This window comes from Cyrtonyx montezumae, unplaced genomic scaffold (genome assembly GCF_038088225.1).
Source record: "Cyrtonyx montezumae isolate F1298 unplaced genomic scaffold, pur_monq_1.0 scaffold_7, whole genome shotgun sequence".
NCBI lineage: Eukaryota > Metazoa > Chordata > Aves > Galliformes > Odontophoridae > Cyrtonyx > Cyrtonyx montezumae.
Window position 1 is genome coordinate 2,477,725 of NW_027072078.1, and position 22,858 is coordinate 2,500,582.

The following is a 22,858-nucleotide window of genomic DNA, read 5'->3' on the forward strand; positions in this document are numbered from 1 at the left end:
TATTCTTCCCCCAAACCTGATAGTTTGATTGTATGCTTGATAAAGAGTAATGAGTCTGAGCACAGAACTGAAAACATTAATTCTCCTGCTCCTCACTGGAGGTCAGGAAATGAATTCAGTCCATGTGTTTGCTTTGAATTCCCTTCATCCCTATGATCAAATAGATCTTCCTTCCCATAATGTACAGTAGGTGGCTATTTATACCCTAGTGATCCATTGCTCCTTCCATTGGTTGCTGTCTGCCCATTGGCCACCAAGCATTGGCTGTGAACCCTCCAGAAACTTGTATCAGCCTTAGACTTCCTCCCTTACTAAGTTTTAAGACTTGCAGGAAACTGTTACTGGATTTGATCCCTTGTTCTGCAGAAGGTGTATTGTCTAATTTATTCTCAGTACATTCCAAATATTCCTCGTTTTAGTCTATGCCACTTAAAATCTTTGTCTTAAAGAGAGGCAGAATCAGCAGACAAGCTCTGGCTACCTATGCTGGCCGTGCTTACTGTTAATGACTAGCAGATACGAAAGGCAAAAGCCCATGACACTTATCTGTATTTAACTCAGTAAAACTTAGGATGTAGCATATACACTTATCTACAGATAAGGTTTCACGGTCATTCTTAACTGATGACAGACATTTGGCAGATGTCTGCTGCAGGTACAACTCGCTTTTCTAACAGCCATTACCCACCAAAGTGCAACCTCATGGCTGGCTAAGGAAATCCTTCAAACTGTCTGGGAGAAGCAGGGAGCGTATTTTCATTCAAAATTAAATGTCTGTTTCCAAGTGATCATTTAAGGTCTTAAAAGCCAGACAGAATAAATAAACCGAATGCAAAATGAAGATGGATCTCTTGCAAGGCAAGTGCTCAGAAGCAGCTACACTAGGACTTGAAACAAGGGATGCACTAGTGTAGCTGGAATTGAAGAGTTGCAAGGCTTGCCTCCTGCTAGAGCCTAATGAAAGCACTCAGAGAATTAGTGGGGGACAAGGGAGGTGTCATCCGTAAAGAGTTCATCCTTCTTCTCAGGTATTTGTTGGAAGGGAGGTGTTGGTGGGAGAAGATATGCCTTCTGGGTTTGGGGAGATTCCTCTCTCTGTGTGCCTTGTCAGTAGGGGCACTTTCTTTTCACTTTCACTCTACACGCTCTATCTGACCTCAGACTTCCCTGTACTTCTGCAGTATTTAGGTTCTCTGTTTCTATACAGACTGATGGAAATACTGACACCCTGACACCACAATGTGGCAATTCTAATGTCCCTTCCCTTTCTCTTGAGATACACATGCATTAGGTTGCAAAAGGATGTGAGGAGGAGACACTGCTCTTTAATTCTTTGCTTGTCTTGCTGCTCTGAATTAAAAATAGATTAATAGAATTCTTTTTCTCCATCGTGCCTGCATCAAATTCCTGGGGCAAGCTCTAAACCGTCCCCTTCTGCCATATACATTGCTCTATGTACATGTAGCATAAGAGCATGCAGTTTAAGACAAATTGAGGTACTTCTGTGCCATTTATCATTTCTGTTTAGTTCTATATTCCTTAGAGACTCCTTTTAAAGAGGAAAGCATCTTAGAAATTAATTTCTTGTTTTCTGTTAAATTACAAAAGTCTGAAGAAGAAATGGACTACAGTGTTTTATATTCTCTAGACAGCACCACTTACCATCCCCAGAAATATTATTTCCTCTTCTCTCATTTGCTCTGTTTTCTTGCGCTGGATATATCCTCGCCAAACCTGAATTGTAAACAAAACTCTAATGAGATAAATGGGCCTTGTTACAGCTTCCTTTCACTGTGGCAGACAGGAAAAAACAAATAGAGGAAGGAAAGGCACAATATACAATTGAAACTATTACTCTTGAACAGGTTGGCAGCTGCCATGTTCTTTAAAAAAGAAGTTTCCAAGTTTGTTATCCCCTTATCCCCTCGTGCTGGCATATGTCTTCTAACACAACATCAGGGTTCAGAAAGTGTTTAGATTAAAGATTTGGAGTGAATTCTTGTTCTCATCAGGCTGAATTACCCAAATTACTCGCGCATAAGGAATTTTTTTCTGGAATTTAGCAGTGATATCCCATTCTCATTTTTCTTGAGGTATGGAATGAACTTTTTCCCTGGAGACCACAGGAAAAGGCACTGGATTTCAAGGTGATGCCAGGAAGAGCAATTGAGGTCAGAAAAATCAGAGCAGAAAAACAACATGTAGGTTATAGAGTCATCCTGCTCTGCCAGTGCAGAACTGCTCCCATTGATCTCACCTCTAGGGTTATGTCTCATTTTTTTTTAAGTGGCCTAAATGATGTATTTCACCTTGCTATGAGAGCAATGCATTCAGAATGTTTCCCACCCTATGAGCTGCGCTGCTCTCTTCTGCTGTTCTTCTGAATAAAACACACTGTCCCTTGCTCTCACCAGAGCTCTCATTACATCAAAGGTCTCACCTTTTGAATGCAAGTGGCAGCGTCATCTGGATTTGGACCAGTCTTTTCCTGAAGTTTTGGATGTCTTTTTGTCTTCCATTGAAGGTAGATTTGCTTCTTGAATAATGCTCGACGCCGGCCTTGGCGAGCCCGCTCTGCGACCTGGATCGTTTTAACGGCTTCTTCAAATGTCATGGCCTTGACAGGTTTCTTCAGCAGCGTAGCCAAAGAGGAAAGGACAAAGCAGAGTGTTTTTGTTAACTGCCTACCTCAGTTAGCAAATGAGACAAGGAATTAACCTTTAGAGGAAACTTCCTAAGACAAAACATCTCTGCTACAAGCAGCAGAGTCTCTTCTCTCGAGGCTGTCATGTGGTATTTTTGAACTTAGTTATCTTGAGAGATGCAATCTGAAGGAGAAAGTGAACCTGACGTGTTGCTGTCGTTCCTAAAGGACCCCAGGTAGGAAGGTGGCAAGGCTGGACATAGCAGAACGAATGGATGGAAGGCAGAGAGAAAACAGATGGTACAGCTCTGGGGCATGCCTCTGAGCAGCAGGCACTGCTACAGTACAAAATACAAATGGCTTTGTATAGTTTATGCAACCTAACGTTATCAATTTGGGACAAAAGGCATAAAGAACCATAGAACTTTCTCCTATTAAAAGAAAATTCTTCAGGCTCTGCCTTCTTTTTATTTTTTCCTCTAGTTTCTGTAGTGATGGGTGTCTGGGTGTGCTGCTGGGTCTCCTCCAGCTCTTTTGCTGAATGAAAGGACAGGCTGATTTGAGCCAGTCAGCCCAGCCCAGGTTGGGGCTTAGGAAAACAGCATGTCAGAGCAGGGCAGCTGGAGAGGACTCCTCCTCTCATTCCTGAGAACTCTTCGATGCCTCACGCTCCCCATGGGAAGGCTGAATTATTGTCCTTTCCTGACATTAATCCCCCTATTGGAGACTGTTCACATTCAGTGCTTCTATATATATTGTGTGGAGCTCACTGTACAACATTTTCAGCAGAGCTTTCTACAATGGTAATACACAGGAGGATAAATGGTCTGCAGAGCAGATTCCTCTGATAAACCTGACTCCTGATAAAACTCCAGTTTTGTGTGTATCCTTGGCTGCTTGTAACAGGGCTTCCATGGACATTCAGCAGCACAGCATTCTGCTGCACAGCAGTCAGGGTTTCCTGAGCGTACATGGCTTGCTGTGATGCATACATTCCTCTAGCAATCACAGCAGTGATGGAACTGGAGTGTAGCATAAGGCATGGGATTCATACGGGGCTCATATGAGATTGTTTTCATCCTGCTTATTGAATCCCGTGCGTCTGTTGTGGCATCCTGGCAAAGGAGACCTGCAGCCTGGCACTTCCAGGCGAGCTGGCTGCATGCTGGAAAGACTCATTTGTTAATGGCTGCCGTGCTGAAAAGGGATGAGAACAGAACAGTGGGAAACAAAAAGGCTCTAAGAAGTAACGTGCCAGAAAAGAGGATCTCCACAGACCAAAGTCAGACCATTAGAGGGATGTACCCCAAAATTTACTGCAGAGGCCAGCAGGGCTGCAGCTGCCCATTAAAGTAATCTAGTGGAGACCCTGCGTTTTTTCTGTCCCTGGGAGCCTTCCCTCCTTCACTCTGTGGGATCAACGCTACCACATACCCAGAGAGGAAGCAGACTTCCCCCAGCAGCACTTTTAGGAAGATTCAGTGGCTGGGGTAGCGCGGTGGTCTGATCAGGACCGTCTCTTTGTGGCTGCAACATCCACAAACCTCAGTCTGCAGACACATCAGCACAGTTGTTTGTTTCAGGAGGTGAGGGGGCTGCTTGCAGGCAGCACGCCATTTCCAAGAGGTCAGAAGAATATCAAATCCAGAACAGTCTTCACTGGAACACTCATGTACTTCTCCGTAATGACTTTTGCTCTGCCAAAACCCTATTTTCTACTCCTCCTAGCAGCTGCAGCCTGATGGGTGTGCAGAAGAGTCTGCAGTCATTGTTCGGAGATTATAAACAACTGAATGTTAACAGTTTTGTTGACCTGAACCCTGAGTTTTGCCCTTTCAAGCCAGAAATCCTGGATCAGGAAAACTTTAGCCCACCTTGGTTTCAGTGGGACTGATTATGCGATGAGAGCTAGCTAGGTAAATAAAACACCTAAAACACCCAGTCTTGGACTTGAGATGTGATTGGATACTGTTAGGCAGGAAAATTTAATGCTGCTTTCTGTTTGAGCCTCATCTGCAAATAGACTTACTTCCTAACCACCATACTTATTTCAGTGGCTCACGTTCAGATGTTGTATGGGGACTGCTGAATCACAGTCTGATCCACTGATGGATCACCTGAGGTGAGCACTGAGTCAGCTGCAGGAGCACAGGTGAAGGCAGTGCACCTGTGTGACCAGGAGGGGTGGAGTCTGGCTCCAGCTCTCCCAGACCCCATTTAAGGGCTGACCACCACTGGGGGAAGATCTCTTTCTGGAGATTGCTCCCTTTGGGGTTTTCTTCTGTGAGCCTAGGACACGGGTGAGCATTTCATTTACTTTTTATTATCTCCTTCCACTGTATTAATCTTTCTAGCGATACAATCTGTAAAATACCATCCTGATTACAATGCTATTTTGAACTGTATATTCTGTTAGCTATACAGACATGCATGGCAATAAGCAGTAGAAGTCAAGCGCGTTGTTGTGTAGGTAGAAATTATGCTTACCTGTGTTTCCAATCCAGCATTCAATAAAATCTCATCCAGGGTTTTCTCCCTCTGCTGCAAAGCTTCCAGGTTCTCTTTAATAAAATATCTTGGGATAGGTATTTCTGCGTCTTCCTGTAGGAAGAAGTAGTTGTGAGATGCTTTTTAAAACTGTGTGAAAATCGTATTGTTTCTTAGCTAAACACCTTCACAAAGCAATTAAATTGGATGGAGATTATTGAATTTTTTTGGAGCATTAGGGAACTTGACCTCTGTTACAGCTGCTGAGCTGTTACTTCACAATTACTTAAGGCCTAATTCAACAACAACAAATAAATCAGCCCAGTTTCTGAACCATAGCAGACCAGAAATCTTTCTTTTTATAATGGCTCAATTATATTATGAAACTGTTAAAATATTTGGCAGGACTGCTAGTAATTTAAACATGATTTCCGTGGAATTGAATACCTCTGGCTGTGTGATCATCCCACTTCTTTTTCTAATCAGCATGAAAAATAGATCAGTTCTCTTGTGCTTTTTTGGAACCATTATAAGGAACCAAAGCATATTCGTATAAGCAGTTTGCCTTTGGGTATTTCTACGCTGCCAGTGACTGGGATATCTCAGTTACTACTCACAATCAGGCCTGATTGTGGTGGCATAAGGAAGCCTCCAAGCAGGGTGGTGTTTATCCCTATCGATTTTATCAACGCAGAGGTCAGGATTGCTAAACTTTCTAAACATTTGTCTTGTTGAGCTCCTGTTTTCATTTTCCAGCATCTCGATTGCTGATGGAAATGATTCTACGTTGCATTTTAAGGGTGCTCTAAGGGGGATTAAAAATCTGGGTGTCTTTAGATGTGAGAAATCAAGTGGTCTGCCTGGATGCCTTTATGTAGTCAGTGCAGGGATGGGGAGCTGCTCTGGTAGCTAACCTGAGCTTTAATTACCAGCAATTCTGGGCTGTATTTCTTAGTACAGAGGCAGCTTCTCTTCATAATCTCTTTCTGTGGCCCTACATTGAAAGATCAGACTCATAATATTTATCCTCACAATTTGCAGCCTCTTAGCCAACATGCAGCTCCGTGTGGGATGTGTGTATCCAAATACCTTTCTAATTACCCTAGCAAATGGAGTCACTGAGCACTGGAAGGCAACTGTGCAAAAACTAAAGATGAAACTTCAGTGCCCTGCCTGTCCTTAGCAATGTGGCAAAAAGAAGAGGAAATACAGTACATTTTCTCTTTTTGTTTCTGATTTTGTACTAGCTAGGCACCTCTTGCCTTCCTAAAATGAAGGTAGGGGATTTGAATTCGTGCTCGTCTTTTTCTAGGTGTCAAGCATTGCTTTTCAGGCTTGCCAGTAGCATACTACTGTGGTGTACAGGAGGCAATGTATCTCAAGCTATAGCTGAGGTCTGGAATACAGCTGTACTTGAAGCTTCAACTCCTTTTCTTCAGAAAAGCTGTTGCCAGTGGTACCTAAACGTGACAATAGGTGGAGCTGTCTGCGAGAGAAGTAGCATCTGTTAACTGCTCACTTTTTCGCACTGCTCCAAAAGCAGAGTCTCAAACTTTTGCTTTGTTGTCATGTTCGCCCAGTATGGTGAGCTCTATCTCAGGGGGCTGTTAATAGCTCAAGCAGAATTGTAGGGGTTGGAAGGGGCCTCTGGAGGCTTCCCAGTCCAACTCTGTGCTAAAGCAGCTTCTCTATACCAGGTAGGTTTTAAATATCCCCAGAGAAGGGAATTTCACATGGAATTGCTCAGTAACTGAGGTAGACGTACCGGGAGAAGCTTTAGATCATCGATGATGTTATCAATGTAATGGAACTCGGACTTCTCCAGCTCCACCATCTCTTTCTTCAGCTCCAGCATCCGGCCCATCACGCCGTTGAGCACTTTCTGAATCGCTACCCGTTTTTGCTGGTGAATGAGGTGGTCGTGGGCCTCCTCCAAGCTACGGAAGATCTGTAGGTACTTGATGTAGGAAGCAGCTAGCATCCTGAATGCTTTCACGCTGTCCTTCTCCACCTGGAGGAACTGTTCTCTCTCTGTCTGGAGTTGGGTGTCAAGGTCTTCCTGGGCATCTGCCCATATCTTATTGTATGTGCTGATAGAAGAGAAGAAATTGTCTTAATGAGATGTTACAGCCATCACACAGTGATGCCAGGACTCTACACACAGGGATTTCTCAAGACTGGTAATGCAAACCATTATAATTCCAAAGAGCTTTTAACTGCATTTGATTTAAAATCAGGAACAGAAAGTTTCCCTTTCCGTTTGTTTTCCAAATAGGAATCTTAAAATTGTACTAATGAAACACCAAACGTCAATAAACTTATTTTACTCCATCCTTAGCATAGGTTCGAAGCTGCATCCCTGCCAAGGCAGTGAGCTTCATTCGAGTGTGTTGGTTGAGAAGATGGTTTAATAGGGAAAGTGTCCCTGCAAAGCCCTTAGGATAGGGGAAGTCCGTCCTAGGTCTCTCCATGTTTGGGATGAGGGCTGCTTTACAATTCTGAAGAGTGTTATTTTTCAAAAGCTTCCCTACCATCCTGAAGCTCTGTGCTAATTTTGGGGTGAGGGCTGTTTTGGTGCCAATGCAAGAGTGTATCTGCATGTGCTAGTTCAGATGTGAAGGATGTATATTTTTTTCCTATGGAAACAACTGTTGCACTCCAAGCAACTGCCAAACATCTGGTCTGGTGGCTGGAGGGCTATGTGACATGAGAGATGTCACCTAATGCCAGCTTCAGTAGCAGAAGTGGTAACAACATTTATCAGAGGGCTTCTGTGCTGTTGGTAGGAGTAGGCTGAGCTCTGACGGACTGGCTGGCTGTCAGTGGCTTTTCATCCTAAAACAGCTCGCTGCTGAATAAAGAAGCAAACCGAGGGATTTACTTATGTTCAGACACAAGCCCAAACAGCAGGTTTGTCACTTGAAGGTGGTAACGTTCGCGGTAGTGGAAGGTCCTTTTAGCTGGTCTGCTTTGCAGACTGTCTTCTGACAGAGAAAGCTGACTTGTTTCTTAGACTTAAAAATAAGGCTGTTGAGCTCAGTGGTTAAATCTAGACCTATCCATGCACTCAACGTGGTTGCAGCTCTGAGAACCTCAAGGAGAAGCATTAAGACAATAAAACACTCTGCCTATGAGCTTTCAGAGCAGGCCTCTTGCTGTTCTGAGCAGCACTTGTGTATTCATTCTGACAAGAAAGCTGGGCAGCTGTTAACCTTGCTTGTGCTTGATAAGAAATGCCTAAGTTGGAGCTCTGTCAGCTGATCTTACCGTTCCCAACCTCAGAGTACAGGATGACCCACTTCTACTGCAAGAGAGACCAAGGGGTGACAGGATGATGCTCCAGCCCACAGGCTCACGTGCCTACAACATGGGTGTGCTGCACAGCCAGGATGCTGACAGGACTCACAGGAGCAGTCAGCAAAAACATCAACAATCCCACCTCTGCTATTGAATTTGCTCCGTTCACTTTTTGAAGTGCATGCTATACTTTTCAGCTGACCTGCGTTTCTGCAGGATGCAGCTGGTCCTGCTTTTCCTACTGCCTCTGCAGCCCACCCAGGTCTTTCCCCTTCCTTTTTTCCTGCTTCATTTTCATCCCATAGCAGCAAGTGAATCGCTCAATTGCAGCAATTAACCCAGGTGTGGGAGATAAACAAAATAAAACCAGCGGAGTGGTCAGGCTGGCTGTGAGTGAGACCACCATTAAGGTTTGACCTCACGGCTTGCCTGGGTGATCAATGGGAGTTTTGGGCTCTTTTTCTGAAGCCAGGACATGGAAGGATGTATACTGATTAGATCCTTCAGCACAGAAGGAAACAACGTGGTATTGTGCTTGCTTAGCTTCTGCCTACCCACAGTCAACTTGATAGTGGAAAGGTTATAAATCTTCAAGGATGTTTGGCCCTGTAGGCTGTCTATGCAGCTACATGGGTAACCCATAAACAGTGGGTATCTTCAGGCTAGAGCATTTCTAGTGCAACTTATTGCACGGAGACAATGGATTTGTACAGAAACGAGGATCAGCTCTGCAATTGTCCACTCTAAATTCCAATAACCTCTCTTTCTCCCTCATCTAAGTGAAGAATGTCAAGTGATTCCCCCTGCTGAGCCAGCTAATATCCAGTTTCTTTCTCTGTTTTGAATGACTTTCTGATGGAGGTGAGGGGAAGAGAGCCGTAGCCCTTCAGAGTATGTTAATGTAAGTCAGTGCAAATAGAACATAATTGCTTCCATAAAGCGTTTGCTTATCAGATAAGCATTAAGATGATTGCTGGCATGTTGCTATAAGCCTATCGTTGAAACTGTGGATGTTGTTTGTGGTTTTTATCAGAGCTGGTGTTCTGAGAAAACTCGGGTAAAAGAGGAGCCAGGCTCCAAAATGAGGCACTGAAGAAAAGGATAGATCACAGGATCACAGAATTGTAGGAGTTGGAAGGGACCTTTAGAGATCGAGTGCAACCCCCCTGCCAAAGCAGCTCCTACACCAGGTTGCACAAGTGGGCATCCATGTCCTCAAGCTTATGCCTTAAAAGCAAAGGACAGGACTTCTTGCCTCTCAATCAGACAGCGTGTGATCCTGAAATCCCTATCTGAATCTTTCCCTCTTTGCTCAGTCTCCTTCTGCATTAAGTTGTAAACTCCCTCAAATTGCTTCCACATGCTGAAGGGGGAATAGAGTACAACACAGCCTTGGGTGCACTGGCTTTTTATTTGCTGTTACTGGTTCACTTTGTAGGTTTGCTAGGTAGTGAGCTATGTGTGTGAATGAGGATGATTCTACATCAGAGGTGGATTAGAGCATCTAACTAGCCCACTAGTGTATGGGTAATCATCAGGACTGAGTGTCATTTTCCTACTCGAGGCATAGGTTTATTAAAACCCAGAGAAGAAGTCTGTCTCTTGATTTCTGCATGTAAGCTGTGTATAGCAGAGTAAGTAACGCTGCGAATTGTCATAGCAACTACAAAATAGGAGTGCTGTGGGGGAAATAAGCAACGCTGTAATGGGATGAGGAAAAAGCACATTAAGTGACTTAACTGCAGAGCCCTCAGTGCACTTTCTGGCAGCTTACAGCGTGGAGGGAAGGTCAGGCCTTTCCTCCCAGCCAGCATCCCTTCTCTGTGCACCCCCAAAGCAGAAACAGGGTGTAACACAAGTATGTAAGAGCACTCCTTTGCTGTAGTGTGAATTCTAGCATGAACTCTGCTTCTACTGCTCCGAATGAAGCCTGATCTGCATATCCAATGAAGTTTAGAAAGAAGATTTTTTTTTTTAAGTTAAGAAATGTTTAAAATCTTGCCAAATTAAGCATTGCCTCGTTTTAATATTCCAGGACCCTGTAACTTCACATGTCTCTTTGACCCATCTCTTAGGTATAAGAAAAATCTGCTGGGGCTTAGTATAGCAAAGATTAGTCTGCTTGCTTGCCTTAAACTGGTTTGGAGACTTTAAGCACAGCTTCCTGGAAGGATTTGTGCTGAGCATGCAGACTGTCCTCAGACCACTGTTGAGCCAGGGCTGGAATCTGGCATCAGTGGGGCTGCTTTTGTGAGGCTTTCCCTCCACTCCCCCCTTTCTGCCCTCCCTCCCCTTAAGTTGTCCTGTTCTTATTTAGCAGCCAAAGCTTTCTCCTACTCCTGACCACAGTACAGTTTGTGCTCCAAGCTGTGTCAGTCTATGGGCTCACGTAGGGGCTGCACCCAGGCTTCCTTCATGCCTGGCTTTTCTGGGCTGTCCTCTGAGGGCAGAAATAGCTCTAGCTCTAACCATGGAAATGCACGGTATAGTATCACATGGACCTTGCTGTGTTTGTCTGATTGGTGGCCAAATGTAAAGAGTTGGAAGGGAAACTTAACTCTCAGCTGGTATCTCTCTTTACCTAATGTAGAAGCTCCTTTCTTTGATTATATGGAGCGTTGTTGTAGCTATTTTAGAAGATATTTTTGAAGCTCCTTAACAGGGTCTGATGTGGCAGGACAAGGAGAAATGGTTTCAAACTAAAAGAGGGGAGACTTAGGTTGGATATAATGAAGTTGTTTACAGTAAGAGTGGCGAGACACTGGGTCGGGTTGCCCAGAAAGGTGGTGGATGCCCTGACCTTGGAGATGCCCGAGATGAGGTTGGATAGAGCTCTGAGCACCTGATGGAGCTGTAGGTGTCCCTGTTCACTGCAGGGGCATTGGGCTGGATGACCTTTAAGAGTCCCCTCCAACCCAAATGAGTGTAGGTATGCAGTGTCACGGTGTCCGTGCAGGGCTGCATGCGACTGAGATGTGGGCCAAGCGACAAGGAAGTGTGTGCAGGGGCCAGCCCTCAGGTCTACTGTAGATGCTTGAGGCTTGACAGCCCAGCCATTGTGCTAAGCCCTGGGCAAACAGGAGGCAGGGAAACCCTGCCCTGCAGCATTTGTAAAAATAAAGAAACAGGAGACAAAGGTTGGAGGGGAAAGTGAGGCCCCGAGAGGAAGAGGGGCTTGCACAAATGCAACTGCTTTGCTTTTCTCTATCTAAAAATCACCAGGCTTGAGCTGACTGCTGGTCTGTTATGGCCAGCAGAGTGCTTTTTTCCCTGTGCTGACCTGCTCAGGTATTGTGTGGTGACAGCTGGGGCAGAAGCAGAGATCAGTGTGGCCAGTAAGAATGAGAAGCAATAGGTTCAAATGTTGTTTGAACTGATCCCTGCTTTAAAAGCTGGTCTGGAGCAGTGTTGACTCATGCAATAGAACTTGGTCAGGCCTTGTTCCAATAATTGTGCTAAAATTCTTAGCTGGTAGGGATAATGTTGCTAGATAGCTTCCCTTCAGCTTGCTTGCCCTAGCCAGATGTCTTATAGAATCAAGTATCTGGGGAGCCAAAGCACAGGCCTAAGTTAAGTAAGCTCAAGGCAGCTTGTGCCCATGCCGCAGCTCACTGGTGTGGCAACGATGTTTATTTCTGTATTCACGATCCTTTTTCTTTCTTAGCAAAGGAAAGGTCCATCCAGCTGCCTGTGGTTACATGCATAAAGCACAAATGCTCAGTCTGAGTGCTGCTCTACCTCTGCTAGGCTCTGTGCTCATTTAAAGTTAACGCTGTCTCCTCGGTTTCTTAAAAACTGTGGCCTCTTCTTTCAACTGTTTTCTAGCACAAGTGCTGCTGGGATATTTCCACTGACAATACTTCTCCCCAAAGGAGGAGATGTCTGGGTAACACATGAGCTCTTTCCCTGCCTGCTCATTACAGATGAAGGGAGGCATGGGAAGGAGTTGCAGCTTTGAGTCTTAGTTATGATCGTTTTGATTCTGTCTCTTTTCTCCCGCTTTAATATAAGGGGGATGACACACTGATGCTCGCCAGGGGTGGAAAAAGGGGTGAAGATGAATCCGTGAATGTTTGGGAGAGAACATGATAGGAATGCCCAGAGGAAGTTAATAATTGCAGTGTTTGAATGGAATTTGAAGAATATGGCCTGGGGGGCCGCAGGGTGAATGAAGGGAAAAAAGAAATGCTCGACAACAGCCCAATCACTGAATGAGCCCTGGGCCCAGCGGGAAGAAAATAGGATGTGATCACAGAACGAGCAGTGGTATCGTAGCACAACCACCTGAAGTGGAGAGGAGAAAGGGGATGAAAAGTTGCTCTGACGTTTTCTTACCTTTTCAAACGTTCTTGGTTTTGCAACCTTAATTTTCTTTAAGCGAGCCTTGGGGTGTAATATAAAGCATGCAGCTTTCCTTTGGTCGCTCTTGTCAGAAGAGAAAGCTGTGACTATCAAAGTCTTGTCTCGGGTGAATACTGAACTTTATATAATCTCAAGCTGCAAGCAGACCTTAAATTTTTAAGGCTTTTTGATTGTTTAAAGCTCCTTGGTGGCAGTGGCAAACGTCCTACAGCTGATTAAAACCTGGTGCCAATGGTAGCAGTGCCAGGGCTCAGCTTTGAACATGTCTAGACTGGGGCTGTTAGGGCAAGTTAAGGTCAAGATCCTACTGGTAAATGGTAAGTAAATTCATAAAAGAGGAGGAAACACAGCAGGAAAGCATAAATGCAATAACATCTACACAAATCTCCTGTTCAGTGTCTGGAACAAAATGTACATCTGTATGCAAATAAGCAGGGCTTGAGCACTTTAGGAAGTGGGATGCATTGCTTCTCAGTCAGCCTTACAGCAAATGTAAGGGGCATGTTGTAGTACTCAAGAGGAAACTGTACTTATGAAATGTCCAGTGTGTCTGCACGTGCCAACTTTTCTTTTAGCTGGCTGATGGAGTGCACAGGCCCTAAGAGAATGCAGCTGAGTGCTTTGAGTGTCCCGTCCATAACTTGATATAAAGCTTACTAAGGCAGGGGAACCGTGAGCTACTCAGAAAGGGGCTGGAAATACTGAAATCCTTGCTGTGGAAGCGTGCAAGTGCAATGCCATGCTGCAAATGTTGCCAATCTGTCTGCTTTGAGATGCAGTGTGTGCAGGACAACTGCCCTGTGCACATACTTAGGAAATCCAGCACGTCCAGCTGGCTGCACAAGACACGTACGACTCCTCTCCCTGTAGCAGCAGCTGTTTTTCCAGATGTCTGTAAAGCAGCCGTCCACCTCAAACTTGAGAAAAAGCAATATGCTGTGTAGCATTTCTATACAGGACACAGGATGTGGCTGTATAGCATTGAAATAGCTGTATTACAGACTCTGCTTTCTGGTGTGCCTATTTGTTAGATGGGGTCTGTCTTCTACGTGATGTGGCAGCCATTCCCACTTCCCAGTATTCGACCAATAATGGTTGATTTCCCCTGAAATATCTTTGCCACAAGTACCCAAAGCTCTTTTCCCTTAACCCCCCTGCCTTATTAGCTCTCTGCTCCACTTGCTTCGAGCAGGCTGTTTTACGGCCCCGTATTCTGCTTTTTAAAATGCTTTTAATTTAATGCAGCTCGTGGTACGCAGCCAAGCTAGCTTCGGTGTGTACTCAGGGCCAAGCACCAGCAGCCTCAGAAATGCACTGAGAAAGAGCTCAGCTGCACCTTGCAAAATAAGATAGTCTAGGATGACATGCAAGCATGATCCTGCTTCTTAACACTGATGATTATTCAGCTCTGTGCTGGGGGGGGACGTGTGTATTTGTGACTAGCCAGCATTTAATGCTTATGAATATAACAGTGCTGTCAGCCCTTTAAAAGTTATAATATTAAGCCTTTCAGGCTATGTGTTTTTAGGTAAGGATTTTGTGCTTTCTATCTGAGCGTTTGGGAGTGCTTTTGATTCAAGTTGTCGTCTTTTTGGAGGTGATGACCTCAACCCAATAGCTGGCTTAATAATGGATGAGGTGAACTACTTGGAGAGCTTTGTCTGGTAATATGGGGGGGGAGGGGAGGGGGGGAGAAAACTGCCCAGTCCGTTGCTTGAATTGAGGTCTAGGGACGCAGTGGCTCGCCCCTCTCCTGAGCCAACGAGCGAGGCAAAGGGAGCTGTGCCCGGTTGGAAGGATGGTAGGAGGGCTGTCACCCAGCAAAGGGGGAAACAAGCCACGGGAAGGACTGCCCGGGCTGGACCGCTGATGCAGGAGTCGGAGGGGCGGTTTTCAGTTCAGAGCCTGACTCTGCAGGAGGGGAGGAGCAGCGGGCAGCACGTCCCGCCCCAGTCTTTCCGATTCCCCTCCCCAGCGTACTCCTCTCGAGGAAAGCAGCATCTGGGGGACACTGGGGGCAAGGGCCCGGCCCCTGTGTCCCTTTTTTTCCCCCCCTGAACCACTCTACTCACGCCTGCGACATGCCGGCCGCTCCGAGGGCTGCGGATGCGGGGCTGCGCTGCTCCCCCGCGGCCCCGCCGTTCCTATGGAGACGGGGCGGGACGCGGTCCTCTCTGTTCTTTCTTTCTTCCCCCTTTTCTCTTCCCCCTTTCTTCTTTTTCTCTTTTCGCCTTCTCCTGTTTCTCCTCCCCCCCCTCCCCTCGTTTTATCTCTTTCTCCTCTCTATCTCCATCTCTTTTCCGCACCTTGCCCTTCACTGATATTTTTTTCCAGTTGCATTCACTCTTCCTATTTTCCCCTGTAGCAAGCTCCTCTAGTGGCTTTCTGTTGACTTATTACTTTAAAAAAACAAAACCAAATAACGTTCACCCAGAACCAATAAAAGAAAAATACCCTCCCCAACCACCACCAAAATCAACAACAAATGTGAAACTCAACAGCTTTTTGTCCTCTTTTTCCCCCTCAGATGGAAAAAAAAAAAAACCCAGCAGATGGATACAGCCCTGTGCTTATCCTTCTGTTTCATTCCTGCGTTGCCTTTGTGGAGTGTATCTGCAAGCAGAGGGTGGGCTGTGAGGAAGTTTGGTATGTTTGCTCCCCTCCCAGTCACCCAGCAGTGGCTGGATGGGGTTCTGAGCACCTGATGGAGCTGTAGGCATCCATGCTCACTGCAGGGGACTTTGGACCAGATTGGGTCCCTTCCAACGCCAGTAATTCCGTGATTCAGTGATGAGGAGCAGTGGCACATTGCAGTGCTGTGAACTCACAGCCATCATTTTGGAGGCCTGGTGTTGTAAGAAGCTGGCAGTGAGGGCTATGCAGCTGTTTCATTTCCTTGCAAACAATGGCTCAAGCTGCTTGCACGGTGGTGAAGCTGGAGGCTTTACAAAAATGATTCTCTTCTAATTTATTGCATGTATACAGAATGAGGCATGTCTATTACAGGACATTAAAGGCTGCCTCCTTTAAAAGGGGCAAAAATATGAGCTAGAAAGAGGATTACAGCACATCATTCTGGGGAAAAAATGTACTCCTTGGACAATGAGCATTTGCCAGTGAGTGCATTTTTTGCCATAAATCTGTGTGTCTGTGTTCCTTTACTTCTTTTCTTTTCCGTTTTCTTGACAGCCCTTACTCATATAACTAGGTGACAATCTTGGCTATGGGGTTTTTTGAAATAAAACTCCTAGCCCTTCTGTTTTCAGAGGAAAGCTTGGAAATGTAAACCTCAAAGAACCAAGTTCCTAATAAAAAGCCTATAGAATCACGAGGTTGGAAAGGAGCTACAAGATCATCTCATCCAGCTGCCCACCCATTCCCATTGCTACCACAAGTTACTAAACCATATCTCATAGCTTCCCCATCCAAACACCTCTCGAACACTGCCAGGGATGATGACTTCACCACCTCCGTGGGCAGGCCATCCCAGAGCCTGACCAGTTTCTGAGGGAACTTTTTCCTTACGTCCAATCTAAACCTCCTCCGGTACAACTTGTGGCCTCTAGGACACAGTTTTTCAGACAGTGCCAACCTCATGGCTTTGGTGCTCTGGTGGTTTGGTACTTGTTTCTTTCCTCCTCTTTTTGATCATGTCAGACTGATTTGTCATTAGCAGCATCCATTTGAAAGCTGTTTTTCACGCTGGGGTGGTTTCCATCAGGATTTGCCTGGTTCCTTTTGCTGCCTTCAATTCTCACCCGTTTGTAGGTTGGGAATTCTGCACAGCAATAACTCACTTGTGCTTTGCTCTCACTGAACACCTTAATTGAGGTAAAACCATGGTCTGGATGGGAACCTGATGTTTTCACTTCCATTAACGCGGGCATTTGGACAGCACTTTTTTTGCTGAACTATTTTTTTTTCAGCCAAGGGTTTTACCCACAGAGTCCCTACAGTGCTGTTTTTGGAAGTGCATGTGGTTTTAAGGACTGATTTGGCCATAACTCTTAAGCAATATACCTTTTCCCATTGGCCTCAGAATACCTTCCATTCTTTTGCTTGGTTCCCAGGTCTCCAAGAGAAAGAAAAAAGCTCTCATGATTCAATAAATAAACTCAAGATCCGGTGTCCTAATAGGAAATTGCTTTAGTTCTCATACTCTGCAGTGTGTTGCTCAAAAACAGCTTCTTAAGTTAATAGATGTGCAACCCGTTGTGTGTGCATGAGACTGAAAGGTGTGAAGCTTTCAGGACTGGTTGAAACATAGAGGCAAGGCTGCTTGTAATGGTGGCAAGGAGGGGAGGAGGCCGAAGTATAGTTCATGGTGCAGGGGGGGAATAATCCCTTCTCATTCCTGCTGTGTCTGCTTTGTAGCTGAAACAGGAGTAGTGTTTGGCTGAGAATAAATAATTGATTTAGGGTAAGAAAATATGCAGTTATGATGAGAGGGACTGAGGAGCGTGAGGTGTTCTGTTCCGCTGTAGGTTTCCTGTTGAAACCTTGAGCTTTCATGTAAGGATTTGAAGCGAAATGGCACAGGTTTGTTTGGGCTGTTCTGACAGTGCTTTCCTCAAAGGATTACTTTCCTCTAAGGTGTATCTTCTGCTGTGGCTTCATCTCCACCCGTGGCTGTCTCAGCTGCTCCCCATCCCTTCTCCAGCTTTTCTTCTCCTTTTCCTTCATCTCCCATTTTGTCTCTTCCCCTGGAGCTGCTGCAGCCTGCTTTCATGTTCCGTGCTTCCTTCATGTCATGCGAGCTGAGAACCTTCTGGGGCAGGGCAGGTCCTCCTGTCTGATCCACTTCTGCAGGAAAGATGTAGGCCCATACCGAGTTGCTATTGAAGTCCAGCCAACCGTTGACAATCAGTCAACACTGTGAAGTGTCTCAGTCTTTCCAGCTTGGGATCATGCATCTCCAGCAATTCCTCCAGGCAGCTGGCTGATACCTCTGGTTACCACCAGAGATTAAAGGGATTTGTAGCTGTTATTCCACACGTTGTGTATTTCCATGCCGTGTTGATGGTGACTTGCTTGTCCCGATCACGCTGCATTAAAAAATAAAGCTGTGTTATTTAATCCAGCCAGCAGAAATAGGTGATGGTTTTTCTACAGCACATTCCTTTTGGCATCAGTAATTCCTTGGGCTTTTGCAAGTACAAGCTTAAAAATTCTGCTGCCTTGGAAACTAGGTGCCATCATTTTTCAAAAAAGCCTTTTATTACGAGCTTAATGGGCGACTAGTGAGCTTATGGGAGGGTGACTTAAAAACTGCAGGGCCTTGTTCCTCTAAATTCAGGTCCCTGGCAAGGAGCTTAGTACACCTGTCTCTTATTGAGTAGGGGCTTAACGTAAAGCGAGGAACATAATAGAAAAAATGTTATGCCTTTGCAACTCCTATTTCAAAGTGCTGCCAGAGCTCTGGACTGTGCCTTGGGGCACAGTGCTGAGGGAGGAGTGCTTCTGTGCTTGGTGTTGCCCCAGGGAGCGTGCAGCACGCAGTGGGATATGGTCAAAAAGGGATTCCTTGACAGTGCAAAGGGTGGTGGAAGGAGCCTGGGTAAGACTGAGGCTGTGAAGGAGTGCTGGGAAGGATGTATGTTGCTGAATGCCTCAGCCACCTTCCCCTGGAGTCCTGCCCTAAGCACTGATGACCTCTCAATCCCAGAGGGCTCAACAGAGGATCTCTCTTGCAAGAGGTGGTGGCTGTGACGTGGTATGGTAGGGATTGTCCTCAAAATGGGTATCTGGGTGTAATTCAGCTGCATGGTGAAGCTGTGTGCTTGCAAAATGGGAAGCAGGATCTCTTACAATCAAGCCTGGGGAACTGTTGGTCTAGGCTTCTTTGCAGATAGAGGTTTATTTTCCCTTTTGGCTGTGATTGATGTGATAGGAGCTCTGGACAGCTTGCAGCATGGAGGCTACACCTGCATTAGAGCTTCAGGACTGTGTTCTACCTTGCATCCACATATGCTCTGATATCTAGGAGAAACGACACTGCCAGTAAGGCTGTGCTGGCCAGTTCATTTAGTTGTGTGATGAGCCTCTGAGCTGTTTGCCAGCTAGCATTAACCACCATCTACAGGAGGTTTGCTGCTTACTTCAAGGCTAAGTGAAGGGGTTTTGTCAGTAGTCAAGTCTATTAGACTTTGATATAGCACCAGTGTGTTCATCAGGCCCGAGCACGGTGCACGGAGGAGGAGGACTGGAGCAGAATTAGAAGGTATAAAGTTCAATTCTAATTTGAAGAATTTTCCTCTATCACTGAAACGTGGGAAATGTTCCTGTGGCTTCAGGTATAAAATGTCATACTTCATAAGGAGTGTGCGTTTTAAATCTCAGCCAGATATTAAATGCCATGCCACACTCCACTTCTCTCTTTGTTAAAAAGTAAAATCCCAAATCATCTCTTGTGAAATGATGTTGTTCAATAAAATCAAAGCTTTCAAAAGAGCCAGTTCAGTGTCAGCTCTCTATCATTAGGTAACATCTGGTCGTGTACTGATTTTATTCTGTATTGACAACTGTTCATCGGCATTCACCCTTTTAATTACCTATGACATTGTTCTTAAAGTTGTCCACTAGGATAAATATTGCAGTCGATTCAGACCAACAATTAACGTACACCAGATGTTTTTTGGTGAGAAAGAAACAGAAAAGGGGATTGGACTCAGGCTTCTGGTGATTATCCAAGTAATTTGTTAGCAGAGGCTTTAGGAAACTAGTTGGCTTTAACGTTTGGCTTCAGCTAGCAAATTTTTAATAAATTAATGTGAATTCTGTCAAGCTTTAATCGCTTAGGAGGGTAAGGTTCACTTCTATTCTTTTCTGGAAAGCAAATATTGGAAATAAGTAGCATTTCTTTTTGTTGTGTAATGTGAAGATGTATTCAATATCAAATGTGAAATGGCACTTCTGGATGGACCCACTTTGGTTCTTTCAAGATATACAGTTCCTCTCGCCATTTACTCACTTTAGAGACTCACCAGCCAGCAGTTTTAAATATGATGTAAGCGTCTCTGTGATGTAAATATTAAATAAGAACCTACAAACTCCATATCTGCCACTCTCATGTTGTTGATTTCCCTTCTCAAAGTGAGTGGCAGTAGTTGGGGCTGAACTCGCCTGTCAGTCTAGTTTTATCCCTCTCTTTTCCAAACACTTACAGTGTTTTTCCATCTGATGAAAATTCTTCACAACCTTTATTGACAGAGCTCAGAATATCTTACATGCTTTATTATTGTTAGGCTTTTTCTTTAATACACAGTGTTTATTTTGTTATGAGCCAAAGTGTCTGTTGGATGTTGACCCTGTGCATCACCCTCTCTTGATTTTGCTTGTTGTTCTTGGATGTTGACCCTGTGCATCGCCCTCTCTTGATTTTGCTTGTCGTTCTTCGATTTCAGAAATAATCATGGTGAATATCCATGACTTGTTTCTTGGGGTGGCCTCTGGTCGAAATTTATGGAGAGGCAAAATGGTGATAGGTCTGTCTGTGCTATAGGAAGGAAAGCTTTGCTTCTTGTAGAGGGCTTCAGAAAAACTGAAATGGGATTTAGGAGGTAACGACAGTTTGTACACGTCTCTCAGTCCCTGTGAATTACATAAGTGTAATTTTTAGCAGCTGTCTCACTGCCATTTTTTGCAGTTGAAAGATCAAATGTGGGTGGTTTGCAGGAAAAAAGAGATCCCTGTTTCTCGTGCTGGGGAGGCACCGAGCTGCTCCCATTTTTGAGCTGCTTGTGGTCATTTCAGTTTCTATTTTCCATCTTCGGTTTTATTTCCCTCCCTCATTTTTAGCGTGCATTTCCTCATTGTTTTTACCAACAAGGGAGAAAAGGCCAAGCCCAAATTCTGAAATATTTTCCAGATCCGAATTCAAATTCCTAATTCGGATGGAAGAATGACAAGAAGTTTGACTTCTAACACTAGATACGTCTGCCCATTGAGTTCATTTCACTTGCACGAGCCATTATCCATTCCTTTCAACTGCATTTATTGTCCGTGGGATTGTAGTTGACCTGAGTCAGTGTGTTTCATGCTGTCTGAAATAGGAGATGCAGTGTGGCTGGCCTCCTGGAGAGCCCTGGGTTGGAGAGAGCTCAGAACAGTGAAAGGCTGCTTGCTTTCCATGAAAAGAGGGAGAAAAGGGTCATAGATGTAGGTCTCTTCAGTGGTCAGTTCATTGGTGTGCTGCTTAGTGTTTGATGACTCATGGGGAAAAAATAGCTGTTTTACCCAGTTGAAGGAATTAAATGATTGTATATTTGCAGCGAGCCATTAAAAGGAATTTATAGGACAGCAGCCTTGGCTTCAGCTGTTCTACTCAATGTGTAAAACAGAGAGGCTGTTGGAAAATATCTCCTGTAGGGCAAGATGTTGTGTGTATGACTGATGTACCTTTGCGGTTGAGATGGTGTTTCATGGGATGAGCAGGGTAAAGAAGACCATTATTAAGGGGCAGAGAAGACCTCTCAACGTTTTAGGGGTTGCATCTGGATCAGTAAGACCCAGACACGCTAATGGATTGAAGAGAAGCTTTTGGGCTCTGGGACTTGATGTCTCTAAAGCCAGCCCCTGAAAGTGAGGTGGGACTTAAGGAGAAGGGGCTATTAGCCATCTGCTTTAGCAGTTCTTCACCCAGAAGAGGGAGTTCATCTGTTATTTGTGCACGTAGGCTGTTGTTTCAGTGTTGCTTTGTTTTCCCTCCCACTCTCCAGTAAAGCACCTGTTGAGTTAATCCTCTTTGATTCATCTCAAAAGTAAGGAAGTCAGACTCCTTGGGAGGCCGGGCAGCCCAGTTCTCATCTCTTTGGGTTTCTGTGGGGGAGCTCTGGTTAGCATGGTTTGAAGACTTCCAGAAGTGAAAACCTGTTAAAGCAGGGAGGATATGAGGAGAGAGGAGGCTATAAAGGGATGGAATACTTCCTAATTTTGCCAGATGTAAGGGTGACCTGAGCCATGAAATGTTAGTCTGGAAAGGGGAAATGCCTTAGGGCTTCCAAAGTCAGTGCTCCCTATCCTCAATGATGCTCTAGAGGTCTCATTTTGGTGCATCTTTATTGAAAACCGATTTCTAATTTGAATTAAAAAGAAAACAAGAACAAAAAGATGAGAAGCCTCTCACTGAACTGGATGCATCCTGCCTCATACGATCAGGTTGTGCTGAAAAGTTAGAAGAAAGCAGAAGACAGTGCAGTCTGAAAACTGATTATTTATAGTCACGAGCCATCAGCAGCTGAGATTTGGTTGCAGCCTTTGGCTCTGCAGGTGTGCTTGATGCCTTGACCATTCCCATTTCTGACACCAAAGGCTGGACGGCCAGTGCCACCTATGGAGGGAAGGAGATTCCTCTAGGAGGGTCACTCTGTGTCCCCTCTAAGCAGAGGAAGAGCCTCTTTCACTCTGTGGGCCATAAGGATCCAAACACAAGTGCTGAAGGCTAAGATGGATGAGCAATTTCCACGATCCCTCCCCTTTAATTGCCCATCTCTTTGTGTTTAGGCTCTAGGGACTGTTATCATCAGTATGTGTTGACTGAATTTCCAGCTGGAGCTCCCACAGAGCAAGAGAGCTTCAAGTTGATAGGCTGCATGAATGAAGCAAAAACAACTCATACCCAGCTAATTCATTAGTCACGGCAAGAGCTCAAGGGTTAATATCCTACCTAGGATGAAGGAACAATGTAAACCGAGTGCACGTTGGCCAGTCGTTTTTGCACTGCACGTGCGTCACTTCTGCATGGAAATGAGTGTGAAACTTTCCCCCCCTTCCCTCCCCTTGTGCTATTAATAAAGCTGTACAGTGTGAGAGAAAAACGAACAACAAGAGGCTGTAGTTTTTTAGGTGCCTCGACAGGATGTTTTCTGGATTATCCTGTTTCTCGTAAACACTGAGATGGCTTTTGTAGCCCAGATGTAAAAGCAGCCTTGGGTTCATTGTTCTAACACCTGCTGTCCTTTAAAACGCACCCAACACAACCCATTGATAAAATTCAGGCTCAGAAACCTGCAGCACCAGACTGGGCTCCGGTAGATAGCTCAAAAAAAAACCTTTGAGAATCTGACATCC

The 22,858-nt window shown here is 45.0% G+C and overlaps 1 protein-coding gene across 1 annotated transcript in view; it reads right to left on the reverse strand.

Annotated features, from left to right (window-relative positions):
- IQCA1 (IQ motif containing with AAA domain 1) overlaps positions 1-14,873 on the reverse strand; it is an 89,749-nt gene extending 74,876 nt beyond the window's left edge. Inside the window, exons 1-5 of the mRNA XM_065750925.1 lie at positions 14,863-14,873; positions 6,897-7,221; positions 5,132-5,245; positions 2,441-2,629; positions 1,663-1,734 (exon numbers count right to left, since the gene is read on the reverse strand). Of these exons, the coding sequence (XP_065606997.1) occupies positions 1,663-1,734; positions 2,441-2,629; positions 5,132-5,245; positions 6,897-7,221; positions 14,863-14,873 (711 nt within the window). The remainder of the gene's footprint in view (positions 1-1,662; positions 1,735-2,440; positions 2,630-5,131; positions 5,246-6,896; positions 7,222-14,862) is intronic.
- Positions 14,874-22,858: the final 7,985 nt, after the last annotated feature.